General features: G+C 36.6%; 2 protein-coding genes across 2 annotated transcripts; both read right to left on the minus strand.

The window, feature by feature from the left end:
- Positions 1-354: 354 nt before the first annotated feature.
- LOC149383309 (beta-glucosidase 24-like) lies at positions 355-4571 on the minus strand. Its single transcript, XM_089627742.1, has 13 exons — positions 4422-4571; positions 4231-4297; positions 4084-4142; positions 3889-3964; positions 3713-3790; positions 3509-3596; positions 3154-3409; positions 2412-2530; positions 2088-2302; positions 1954-1985; positions 1504-1609; positions 1305-1413; positions 355-964 (listed from the first exon to the last, which is right to left on the minus strand). The coding sequence occupies exons 1-13, from the start codon at positions 4569-4571 to the stop codon at positions 631-633; spliced, it is 1689 nt and encodes a 562-aa protein (XP_089483868.1). The 3' UTR covers positions 355-630.
- Positions 4572-8198: 3627 nt separating this feature from the next.
- On the minus strand, positions 8199-12359 carry LOC149383310 (Zn-dependent exopeptidases superfamily protein). Its single transcript, XM_089629127.1, has 11 exons — positions 12183-12359; positions 11571-11706; positions 11173-11251; positions 10872-11074; positions 10666-10735; positions 10243-10362; positions 9870-10025; positions 9535-9708; positions 9347-9421; positions 9115-9255; positions 8199-8618 (listed from the first exon to the last, which is right to left on the minus strand). The coding sequence occupies exons 1-11, from the start codon at positions 12349-12351 to the stop codon at positions 8397-8399; spliced, it is 1545 nt and encodes a 514-aa protein (XP_089485253.1). The 5' UTR covers positions 12352-12359; the 3' UTR covers positions 8199-8396.
- Positions 12360-12468: the final 109 nt, after the last annotated feature.

A 12468-nucleotide genomic window follows, 5' to 3' on the forward strand; every position in this document is an offset into this window, starting at 1 on the left:
AAACCATGTTTGAAACTGGCTACGTTGCTAGATTAGCCTTCATTAATTCATTAGGTCCCAAGACCAATTTCTTATTGCAATCTTGTAACTCGTTGCCTTTTTTTTTTTGAGGAATACTCGTTGCGTTTTTTAATTGGCAAAATGTTTTTACTTTGAACACATGATGCGTCTTACTAATAAATAGTCAGAGAGAGAAAGACCAATTTTTCATATATGGACTTCTATAAAGATGTAATTTCACTAATTATTTTGCAAAAAATTTGAAACTTTAGATATTTTACAAACTCGTTAATTTTAATTGGCTATTTACAATATCAGACGGTTAAAACCCGTTTTTTTAATTCTCATTCACATCACATTATGAATCCTTTTTTTTTCTAACCAAATATGCTCTTTACAAAAAAAGCAAGAGAGTTTGAGTTACAAGTTACAACATAAGAACTTACACACATACACACTTAAACATGGGTCTAATACCATCAACACATCACGTAGTCCTTGTAAGAGACGCATTTTTCGCGACTAAGTTCTAGCGAAGCAACGAGCGAGACAACTCTTTTTCTTTGAATCACAAGCCAACACTTGTACTCTCGAATATAACTCATCTCGGTCCACACTCGGTTTTAGGACTTAGAGAGTGACAAAGATACCAAAAACGAGCGCAGCGCCAGAGAGGGCAGCGAAGAATCCGTTGAGAGTGGCGGCTCCGCTGGGTTTGGCTCTCATGGGAGACATTGCCGGGGAAAAGGTCGGGCTCTCTGCGAGCGCTCGGGCTGAGGATGAGGATGACGAGTTTTTGCCTCCGAGGAAGCTTTGAAGCCACTTAGCTGATTTTTTCGGGGTCCTTGTGTAGTTGTTGTCGTAATCGACAAAGTAGAGCCCGAATCTCGGGAAATATCCGTTGGACCACTCGAAGTCGTCGAATAGAGCCCAGTAGAAATAGCCTTTCACATTCACACCGTTCCTGCCGATCCAAAAATCAGCAGTTTTCAGTCAAACATGACACGAAAACAGTAAAATCTTTTCAGTTATGCCTTGTAATATTTTACTGCCTTTATTGCACGTTTGAATCAAATGGGACACGAAAACGATAAAAGGGTGCGATAGGCGTGTTTTTTACTTTTTTTTTTTAATATATAACTTACTTAAGTGTTTGGTAAAGAAAATGATAAGAGTGATTAAAAATAGCATGATTGAAACAAACGGGACACGAAAACGATAAAAGCGTGCCCAAGACGTGTTTTTTTACTTTTAGTGTTTGGTAAAACTGCTTTAATGTTTTGAATCTTTTTTTTTTTACTCACTTTATTGCTTGGTTGGTGTAGTATAAATGCTGGCTGATGAAGGTGATTCGGTGTTGATCCTCGAGCGATTCAACGAGATTTTTGCCGAGGACGTTTGGCTCGGGAACTCCTGCGGATAGACAAGGAAATTTTAGCATAAGTCATTATAAAAAAAGAATGTTTATATTTTTTTTTCAGAAAGTGCATTTCCAATTCTAACCATTCTCAGTGATATAGATTGTGGGGTTTTGATATTTTTGCTTCATGTACTCCAAAAGCTTCTGAAGCCCTTGAGGATAGCTGTATATGTACCCAGATGCTTCACTCTGTAAATTCATTCAAGTAAGAACTCAAGTTAGATAAATGTTATAGCCCCTAGTATCCAACTTAAACGTTTGGCATTGCTAAATAGCCAAAGTTTGGAAAATTTTAAGTAAATAGTCATAATCAGACGTAAATCTTAGGTAAACAGTCACTTTCATATACCAAACATTGACTATTTCCCTAAGATTTAGGTCTGAAAGTGGTTATTTATCTAAAATTTACCAAACGTCGACTGTTTAGCAACGTCAAATGTTAAGTTGGCTATTTTTCTAATTTTCTATTTTTTATTCTTTTCAAATATGCATTTCAAAGTAATATGACATCAAAGAAATCCACAATCACATGCCTTGGGACCAATTGGAATTCCATCCCTAACAGCTGCAAAAATCAGAAGAAGAAAAACAATTTCGTCAACAATGTGTTACTAAAAATGGTGAAGAATTTAGATGAAATAACATCAAAACATGTTTTTTTTTTCACCTGAAGAGTTCACTAAGGAGTCACCGAGGTAGTGCGTGGGGACCGCGGGATGTTCAGCCGGTTTAGTGTATCTAGAGGTGTAATAGTTAATGCCGATGAAGTCGAAAGACCCTTTTACCAACTTTTTCTCTTCCTCGGTGAATTTTGGTAGTCTCTCTTTAACATAGCTTTTCATCGACTTTGGATAATCCCCGAAAACCAACGGCTCCACGTACCTGAACCCAAGTCACAAGAAGATCATCATTCGAGTCGAGATAAAAATCTCGATAATTCGATAAAATATTTCTTAGGAATGAAAAAAGTAATCCGGTCCAATCGACCTACCATCCGAAGAGAAAGTCCATGTATCTCTCGGAGGCAAATTTATCATCCGGCGATTGTGGACTGTAAGGCTCGGCGTACTCTCCAACTATCACAAGCCCGATCTGCCCGCCTTGTTTAGCCTTGTACAGAGAAGAAGTAGCTTGTTATGACTTAAGCAATTAAATATTTGAAAATACATCTTTTTTTTTTTTTTTAAACAGTATTTTCCTTGTTGTTTACAGTTTAATTCAACTTATTTTTCCTACCCTTTACAATAATAAGGGCAAAATCGTTTAAAAATTAAAGAAAGAGATTAATTTGTGGAAGGTTTGAAAATTTGAGATATTCAGGAAATTACCATCTTCAAACAAACGAGGTATTTGTTTGAATACAAGTTGTTATCTTGTAGAGTTAATATAGGTAATACCAGTTTCCTACCATGTTCATCTTTTGTTGTTAGAAGAGTTTGTTAGTCTATATACGCCCCTCAATTTTTTTTAAAATACGTTTTGCCCAACTTTTTCAAAAAAAAGTTATTTTTATTTTACGTTAATTTTGTTTTACAAATTAGTCCCCCTGAAATTGTTTCTTACACATTAGTCCCCATATATTTATTTCTGGCCTCTCTACAGATATATCCACCTAGTGTAAGGCTTAGCCTTTTGGGAGGTCTTCCTATCGAATACCGTTTCTCGGACCTAACATGTGGTTGGTTTTAGACATTCTAGTTCTAGTTCTAGTTCTAGGATGTGTTTTTTAGTACCTGGTACTTGTCTCTGTAGAGCTTCGCAGCGGCGGCGTGGGCGAGGATCGCATTGTGACCCACGATGTAAGGCTCGGTGGCAGAATTGCCAGCCGGGCACGGCCCGAGAGGCGGTGGCAACGAGCACCGCCCCGGAGCCATGATTCCCAAGTCATACCCGAGTGCCATCACAAATGGCTCGTTTATCGTCACCCAATTCTTCACTCTATCCCCAAACGTCTTGAACACAAGGTCACAATAGTCCTTGAAATCATCACTACAAGATTAAACGCAAACACACACACACACAACATCATAAACTTTACACACCTGAAAAAGAAAAGAAAGAGGAACTAGTCCATTTTTCGAGACTCACACAATCGAGCGGTTCAAGAAGCTTCCGTACTCGTCTTCTAAAGCTTGTGGTGTGTCGAAATGGAGTATCGTCACGAATGGTGTTATGCCTGAGCCCACAATGCCGATAAATTGATTTAAGTTGTTTTTTTTTTGTAATGTTTTTGTTTTGTTACAGTAGTTGAAAATGAACGAGTAGCTTTTTTTTTTTTTTTTTTTTTTTTACCGTTAAGAAGCAATTCGTTGATGACATTGTTGTAGTAATCAATGCCCTTTTGGTTCACACCGCCTTTTAGCGAACCCTCTGCACGTTTTTTACGGGTCATAAAAAAAGGATGATTAATTGAGAATGTCCACATAAACCAAGAATTGAGATATTCAATCAGTACTTAGTAAGCTTACTAGGCAAAATTCTGGTCCAGGAGATTGAGAGCCTGTAATATGAACTTCCGAGTTCCTTGATGATCTTTATATCATCCTTTAAGACCATACATTCAGATTCCACTATTATAAAAAAAAAAAAAATACAACAAAGGAAACTAGTTTTTATGGAAGAGTTTTTTTTTTTTTTTTTTCGTTGTGTTTTCTGAGACGAACCTTGTATCGCGTATACGAATCTATCGCATTAAGAGTGACATTTCCGCCTTTGATTTTACCTACAACATGAAACGAGTGATTACATGTGCAGGATTATTAAATTATATACGTAATTATTTTTTAATGGGAACTTTTTTTAATCAAAACCTGGTCTTTGAGCATAGGTGTCCCAAATACTTGCTCCTCTCCCATCTGCTTTTGGTGATCCTTCTATCTACTCAAAAATGTCTCATTTCATAAATATAAACACCTTTGAGGGGGCAAAAATGTAAACAAATGACTTCATAACAAGCCCTGAATAATATATATATATATATATTGTATATCTATATGTATACCTGCATTGCAGAAGTTGCAACTCCAAAGGCAAAATCCTTGGGAAAGTCTGATTTCTTAATATTCAAGTCATCTTGAGCGTCAACATGGAAGAAGCAGGCAATGAGAAAAGTGATGGCAAAAAGACCAAAAAGCCCACGTGAGAATGCCATGCTCATAGTTAAATAGTGTATATCCAACTATGAGTTTGCTTCTTTTTTCTTTTCTTTTTTTTGTCCTAATGCTCTTGTGTGGTAATGCTTTTATAATATTTTACGTAAGCGCAATAACTTACTAGCAATTATACCACCTTTGATATAAATAGCAGTAAATAGTTAAATCCTTATCAGCCTCATCAACAGACTCCTAAATTATCTATGCGTCGCTTATTTTACAAATGAATGGAAAGAAAAAAAAAAAAAAAACCATGTGAACAAAGTTTTTGTTACATTGCAATTTCGATCACAGGGCAGTAATAACAAATCGCAAAAACATGTATACCTGAAATAATGTAAAACAGGTTTTGTCATCGTGACAAGACAATACGCGACATTATTTCATAATATTAATCGTTATGTTGACATTTTTCTTAAGAATAAAATAACGCCCCAGTTAGTAAAACGACGTTCTAATTGTAAAACAATATCATAATGCAAAAGGACAATTCAGTCAATTAGCCGAAAATATGTTTGACCAAAACCAAGAGTCAGGCACCAAGCGCCACGCGCCACGCACCAAGTGGCAAGCCAGCGATCCGTCACCACTGACGATAGAGAAGGCGATCACATAACTCAGAGGGCGAACACCCTAAACATCGTCACATGAAGCTCCCTAATCAAGGGTAGGACCCGCTTCATCTTTTCAGGCTCTCATAAGTGCTCCACTTTTGCCCACCTTATTTTAAGATGCTTTCAATCAAGTGGAAAATCTTTTGTAATCCACAACGTAGAAAGAATGATCGATGAAAAAACTATCATTTCTCTTGAATGAGTCAAACAAAGAAGTTTAAGAAAAATGCTCAAAGTCAGACCCCTCGTGGTTCGGACAAGCAAGCCAAAGAGCTTAAAGACAGACTCCTCGTGGTCCGGACGAGCAAGGCTCCAAAAAGCTCAAAGTCAGACCCCTCGTGGTCCGGACGAGCAAGGCTCCAAAAAGCTCAAAGTCAGACCCCTCGTGGTCCGAACGAGTACAACTAAAAAAATAATAATAAAGCTCAAAGTCAAATCCCCTATGGTCTGGATGAGCAAGGCTCCAAAAAGCTCAAAGTCAGACCACTCGTGGTCCGGCGAGCAAGCCAAAAAAGTTCAAAGTTACACCTCTCGCGATCCGAACGAGCGCAACTAAAAAAAAATCTCAAATTCAGACCCCTCGTGGTCCGGACGAGCAAGCCAAAAATCTCAAAGTCAGACCCTCGTGGTCCGGACAAACAAGGCTCCAAAAAACTCAAAGTTAGACTCCACGTGATCCGAACAAGCAACCAAATAGCTCAAAGTCATACTCATCGTGGTCCGAACAAGCAACCAAATAGCTCAAAGTCACACTCATCATGGTCCGGGCCAATGTTTTAAATATCGTCGGTAACCAACGATATCAAGCCGATATATCCAAAAATGGGGACTCTCGGTATTTAAATGGTTATAACAGCCTAAATACCGATTATATCATTGTAAATATCGGTAAAAAATAAAAATAAAAATAAAAAAGAGTCATTTGCATGTATTTGTTTGTGACAATTTCATAATCAACTTGTTTTAAGATGGTAACTCCCTAAATGCCTCAAATTTTATAAAATTCTATATATAACCTATTTATTTTTAAACTACTAATAAAAATTTAAATAAAACTAATTTTAATAAATAAATAAACTTTAATATCTCATTTATATGCAAGTGTGTATACATCATTTATACAATGGTATACATCATTTATACAATATAAAAACAATTTTTTTTACTTTAATTATACAAATTTTTTGACCATATAGAATTCAGATTTTCTTGAAAAACACACCCACACACACACACACACACACATTTATATATATTGGGTTTTTATAATCATGTTTTGTTATAGAATATTTGTCGATATATCCTCGGTAATCGATATATCATCGATATATCACTGATATAATCGGTAGTCGGTATTAAAATTGTTATATAACATCCGTCGATATATCCGTCGATATTCGATATATTCGTAAAATCAGAACCTCGGTATGAGTATCGGTATCGATATTTTAAACCTTGGTCTGGACAAGCACGGTCTTGAGACGCTCAAAATCCGACCCCTCGTGGTTCGGACAAGTACAACCCTTTAAGGCTTGAAGTAGATCCATCGTGGTCCGAACGAGCATGACCCTAAAAAGCTTTAAGTTAGATTACTCGTGGTCCACTCAAACTAGACTCCTCGCAGTCCAGACGAGTAAGCAGATGGTACGAATATGGATCAACCAGAAGAAAAACAAAGAGCAGTGACAAGACTATAAAGTTCCCCGCACGATAAGTCGCATGCGAAACTGAGCGCTTAATGTTATATTGTCATTTTTCTTAAGAGTAAAACAGCTCCCAATTAGTAAAACGGTGTTCCAATTGTAAAACGACGTCACAATGCAAAATGAAAATTTAGTCAAATGGTCGAAAATATGCTTGACCAAAACCAAGGGCCAAGCACCAAGCGCCAAGTCCCACGCGCCACGCGCCATGCTTTCAATATCCTATAAAAAGCTCACTCACATTAAAATATCCAGACTAATTTCCCCCTTTTGAATAGAGGCTATAGCAATTTCTCTTGGGTTTAGTAGTCTAAGCAGGAGACAATATACGTTAATATTATTTATTATTTTTTGATTTAAAAAATTATTCCATCTCAATTGAAAAAGCAAATATCTTTTTAGTACGAAATCCAATTTAGCGCCCATATTATTCTTATAACCAGAATGTAAGTCATTCTCTCGACTCGGAATCCTTTCTCAACTCAAAATTCTCTCAATCCATAATTCTCTCAGCTCACAAACAAAAACCAATGATCCAACCATTCGACGAGAAAGAATAAAAGAAAGATTGAAGATCTGATTACCCAACAAATAGAGCGAATAGAAAACGAAGAGTCCAATGAGAACAACAGAGAAGGCAACGAGAAAATACTCACCAATCCGAAAGACTCTCAAAAGGATAGCAAGTCTTCACAATCCTTTTTGAGAACCGAAGAAACGTGATCCCGACAACACAAGATCGAGACACATCGCAAGCTCGCACCCCGATGCGTGTCCCGCAAATGTTATTGGAGAAATTGCATTAACATTAATTTTATTGATGAAGGAACACATGATAAGACCTATATATAGCTTAATACCTGGAAGTGCATGACAAGTAATTAAATTACTGTTTTCTGGCACAGAATTACAGCTCTTAAGCATGTTTTGATAATATATTGATTTATTTTGCTCATTTTGAACTTCGATACTTATACATGATAGATTTTATTATAACGAAAATAAATGAATGAAACCATACAATATTTCGTCCCTTTATGTTCCAAGTGAATAAAGAAAAATGATATAATTAGCATACTTTCAGTTCTTGGCTTTTTTTTTTTTTTTTTTTAAATATGTATTTAATCCCATTTTCTTCCTCGCCTCAGTGGTTGGGACTTGGGAATATTATAAAGGCATAGAAATAGTACTTTTTTTTTTCTTCACATTTTTATGAGTTGGATAATAGAACACCTTCACAACTCTACAATACAATGACATTCTATGTTGTTTCTAAAAGCTGAAAATTGTCTCATAAAAGGCAGGAACAAGCTCAAGATTGTGCTGTGAATTTTTATTGCAGAGCAGATAGTTTTTCAACTGTTTGAATATAACCATAGCACAGCCACCAAGTTATCATGAATCCCAGTCTTCCCCAAAAGAGGAAATCCCATGAGTGTATTGGGAATTCGATAATAGCAAAGATAACCCAAAATTTTTTTAAAAAAAAAAAATAGAGTAAAAAGGCCTACATGTCGACGGTGATCTTTGAATCAAAGCTAGAGAATTCTCGGTAGAAGGCTTTGAAATGTCGATAGGCATGTCTCGCGTCATCGACGGCACACATTTCTCGGATGCTGTGCATCGAAAGTTGGGGTGCTCCGACATCGACCGTTCGGATCCCGACTCCGCTCGCGAGGATCGGACCGATGGTCGAACCACAAGGCATGTCGTTACGCACCACAAAATCCTGCCTCACAAATGATAGTATTAGTGAGTGGAGTGAGAAAAAAAAAATAAGCATATTGATAGAAAACGATGGTAAATACAAGATATTTAAGAGACCCGGAATACTCTCAAAATGATGGTTCTGGATAATTCTACTGAATTACAGACTAAAAACTCTCACTAATGGTGGTTCTGGATAATTCCTTCTCATTTGGTTTTTTTCCAAGTAAAAAGTTGGATAGAGAGAAGAAAGACAAAAAAAGAAGAAAATAACCTAGTTTTCTACATTCTTCTTAAGGCACGGGTAATTGCGAGACTGATACAAAATTGTTTGTGGCTTTGAGTGCTAGAATGGTGAGCCTGGGCTCTCATTCTTGTGGTGTTTAATTAAGAATAAGTTTGAAGACTATATATGGGTTCGATTTATAGAGATGTTTTGCGACCAATTCTCAACGACGACTAGATTCTAGACTTTCTATAGGATTCAGGTGCCTAACAAGACACGAAAAGAAACTGACCTGGGTCGGAATCTTGTGCTTCGTCGCAATCTCCCTGAATAAAAGGGCGGTTATGGAATTCGTCGCGTATCGCTGATTTGCGTTGTGTTTGATCACAAGCCCACCGTGCATCTTAGGCTGGTGATTGTCTTCATGTCTGTCCTGAGAAAGAGAAGACCCTTTTTTTTATCGATACACAGCAGTGATTATCATCCGTTTGAATCCAACAACAAAAATAGGGATGAATACATACCATGTAATTTGGATGCAGTGCATGTGCCATGTCAGCAGAAACAAGGAAACTATTCTGAATGGCCTTCTCAATGAGCTGGGAAAAAAACAAAGAAGAAGAAGAAAAGAGGAAATCATTGTAATACTCAATTTTATAATACAAGTAATGATAAACTGTTGCAATTTTGGATGAATAGAAAGGAAAATTACATTGGGGTCTGAGGCAAAGGAATTAGTGATTCGTGATAAAGCGGTTAGCATGGCGGGAGAGCCTGCACCTTGGGCCGAGTTAGATCCGACCTCTTCGTGATCAAACAGCGCAACCATTCTCACACCGGTCTCATCATCGAGGCTGTTTTCGGAAGATGAAGCATCTACTAATGCCTGAAAGGAAATTTCATGGGAGTCAAATTTCATTTCGTAATTCAAATGTCCTTTGTAATATTTGCTAGAATTTTTTTCCTGGCAAGGAACTATGGAAAAACTATGAACTTATTATACGTATTTGAAGCGGTTGTTGTAATTTCAAAATTACAAATTTGCACCTTTAGAGAGCAAAATGAAGAGCAGAGATTGTCCAGACGTCCTGAGAATATAAACTCCTTTTTGGCACCACCTATTGTGCTTGGTTGAGTATCACAAACTTGGAGTTCCAAATCAATGATATTGCCTGGCTTACATCCAAGCTGAGTTGCAAGAAGCTAGAACAAGAAAATACAAAAATTTACAATCCATGAATTCTTTTCCCATTAAAAATAATACAAAAAGAAGAAGAAAAAAAACGGGTGCTCCTGTCTTCTGCCAAACACCCTTTTATTATTCATCCTGTTAACAAACCTAAGAAAAAAGTGCTTCTACCTCTTAAAAAAAAGTATAAAATAAAACATAAAATACAAGTGCACATGAGATGTAATTGACCTGTAACAAAAGTGAGTGATGCTTCGAATTTTGTGAGGTTCTCTCTTCAGATTTCTTTCCATCAGCCTGACCTTCACTTTCAACCTGACTATTTTCAGCCACAGCCTTATTGAGCTCTGCCTGAAAGAAAGAAATAAATAATAAAATTCTTAGGGTGGAGAGGAAAACAACTGGATAAAAGGAATCCTAAAGGTAGCATCATGAATTAATATATATATATATATATATATATATATATATATATATATATGAGATAAAAGAGCATACAATAAATGAAGCAAATCGTAATAAACAATAGACAAGATCTTCCGCATTTTGAGATACACTCTCAATGTGAGTCAGTTAATGACCTCTCAAGCTTTCAAAATTTTATTTTTTTTCCCAATGGTAACAGTTTTGACTGGGAAAAATGCGCATATTTACCTTAATTGATGTTGCCAAGACCGGAAGAAGTTGAGTCTGTGTGTTCACCTTAAAACCGTCATTGACGCCCCTGTTATTGAAGCAATTAATAAAATAATTACTTTCTACAAAGATGAACCTTACGATTTTCAATTCTGGTATTGAAAATAAGACGCTTTTTATCAACCTAATATGCAATGGAAGATATACGAAATCGCAAGAGAAACCTGTCTAAGTGAATAGCAAGGGTCGGAATCCGCATTATAGGCTCCTCAATCCTCACAAGCCGATGTGAAAATGACACATCACCATCTTTCTCTTCTTTCAGAATCACTCTCCCCGCGACTGACAAGTCCCGATCAAACCACGTGTGCCACAACCCACCTCCGTAGGTTTGGACACCGACTTCCAAGAACCCGCCTTTGGTTATCTTCATAAAATAAACAAACACATAAATAAATATACAAATACACAAATAATCAATTTGAATGAACTATCCATCAAAACTTAGCACTGCTGTATAATTACCTTGGTAAAAGGTTTAAGTTTGAGGCAAGGACTGTCTGTGTGAGCACCAACTATGCAGAATCCATTTCCAGCAACATATCTAAGGATAAGCAGCAGACAAAATCAAGAAACCAGGGAACGACCACGTAACCTTGAGATTCACTAAATCTAGACACAAAATTAACATGTTGATCCATTAACGAAAAATAACTCGTCACACACGATCGTGTAGATAATATCTGATTAAACAAGTGTCAAAAGTTGAACACTTTTCCTTAACTTTCAGCTTGATTTCAACTAGCATCACGAGAACAAATATATATATATATATATATATATATATATATATATATATGTGTGTGTGTGTGTGTGTGTGTGTGTGTGTGTGTGTGTGTGAACAAGTGAAAAGAAAATCATACTTTTTACCAATAGCAAAAGCTACAATGGTCGAGTAATTTCTAGTGAAGAAATACTTCTTCCCTGCTTCAAGAACCCAGTCCTCTCTCTCCGAGACTTGCTCATATCCCACACTTTGAAGAAGCTTCTTTGACTCATCTGATCAGCCAACCCATTAAACGAAGTTACACATCAATTTCAAATTCATAAGAAAATAAAAGCTCGTCTCGTAATTTTTTTTTTTTTTTTTTTTTTTGGTTAAGGAGAATAAGCTTTGATAAATTTAAAATATAGAAATGAACAGAATAAAATATAAAAATTACTTAGTTCAACGCAATTAGAAAAACCGATTACTTCGATTGGACTAAGTCAAATATGTACACTTATCAGTGCAATCAAAAGGATAAAGTGACGAAAGGTTGTATAACGAAGTGACGAGATTTTTTTCTTTTTCCTTCTCGAACGAATCAACATCCCTCAATAGCACAACCGATGACTAAACTTCACTTAACCAATCAAATAAACCTATAAACGACGTAGAAATGAGAATTTTTCAGCTGACAACTGATTCTTCGGAAACAAACGAAAAACAAAAAAAAAAATGAGAGCGGAAAATCCAGGGAGAGAAAAAGTACCGACGGCATGGAAGGCGGTTGGAGAAGCGTTCAAGAAGTCGATGAGATCGGAGACGACAGAGCTTCCATCGGCATCATGGTTCGCTTCCATGGTTTTGATTCCGAGCTTTGATCTCTTCGTTTTCTTCTTCTTCACTCTCTCTCCCTCTCGCACTTTGTTCTGATTCATAGTGGAAATCGTACGGGCCGATTAAACAGCCTTACGGCCCAAATAAGTGAGACTATATGACTAGCCCAATATAGTAAAAACAGTTACATTTTCAAACATTCTGTAATTATCTCAATT

Source organism: Urtica dioica, chromosome 10, assembly GCF_054948205.1.
Source record: "Urtica dioica subsp. dioica isolate 48M chromosome 10, U.dioica_male_clone48M_v1_H2, whole genome shotgun sequence".
Classification (NCBI taxonomy): Eukaryota; Viridiplantae; Streptophyta; class Magnoliopsida; order Rosales; family Urticaceae; genus Urtica; species Urtica dioica.

Coding starts and splice junctions, on each gene's coding strand:
- LOC149383309 (XM_089627742.1), bottom strand. CDS start 4,571: ATGGCATTCTCACGTGGGCTTTTTGGTCTTTTTGCCATCACTTTTCTC. Junction 3,597..3,712: donor CAACGAATTGCTTCTTAACG/GTAAAAAAAAAA, acceptor TTGTGGGCTCAG/GCATAACACCATTCGTGACG. Junction 1,414..1,503: donor AATCTATATCACTGAGAATG/GTTAGAATTGGA, acceptor GTCTATCCGCAG/GAGTTCCCGAGCCAAACGTC.
- LOC149383310 (XM_089629127.1), bottom strand. CDS start 12,351: ATGAATCAGAACAAAGTGCGAGAGGGAGAGAGAGTGAAGAAGAAGAAA. Junction 11,252..11,570: donor GCTTTTGCTATTGGTAAAAA/GTATGATTTTCT, acceptor GCTTATCCTTAG/ATATGTTGCTGGAAATGGAT. Junction 10,363..10,665: donor TCTTGGCAACATCAATTAAG/GTAAATATGCGC, acceptor TCTTTCTTTCAG/GCAGAGCTCAATAAGGCTGT.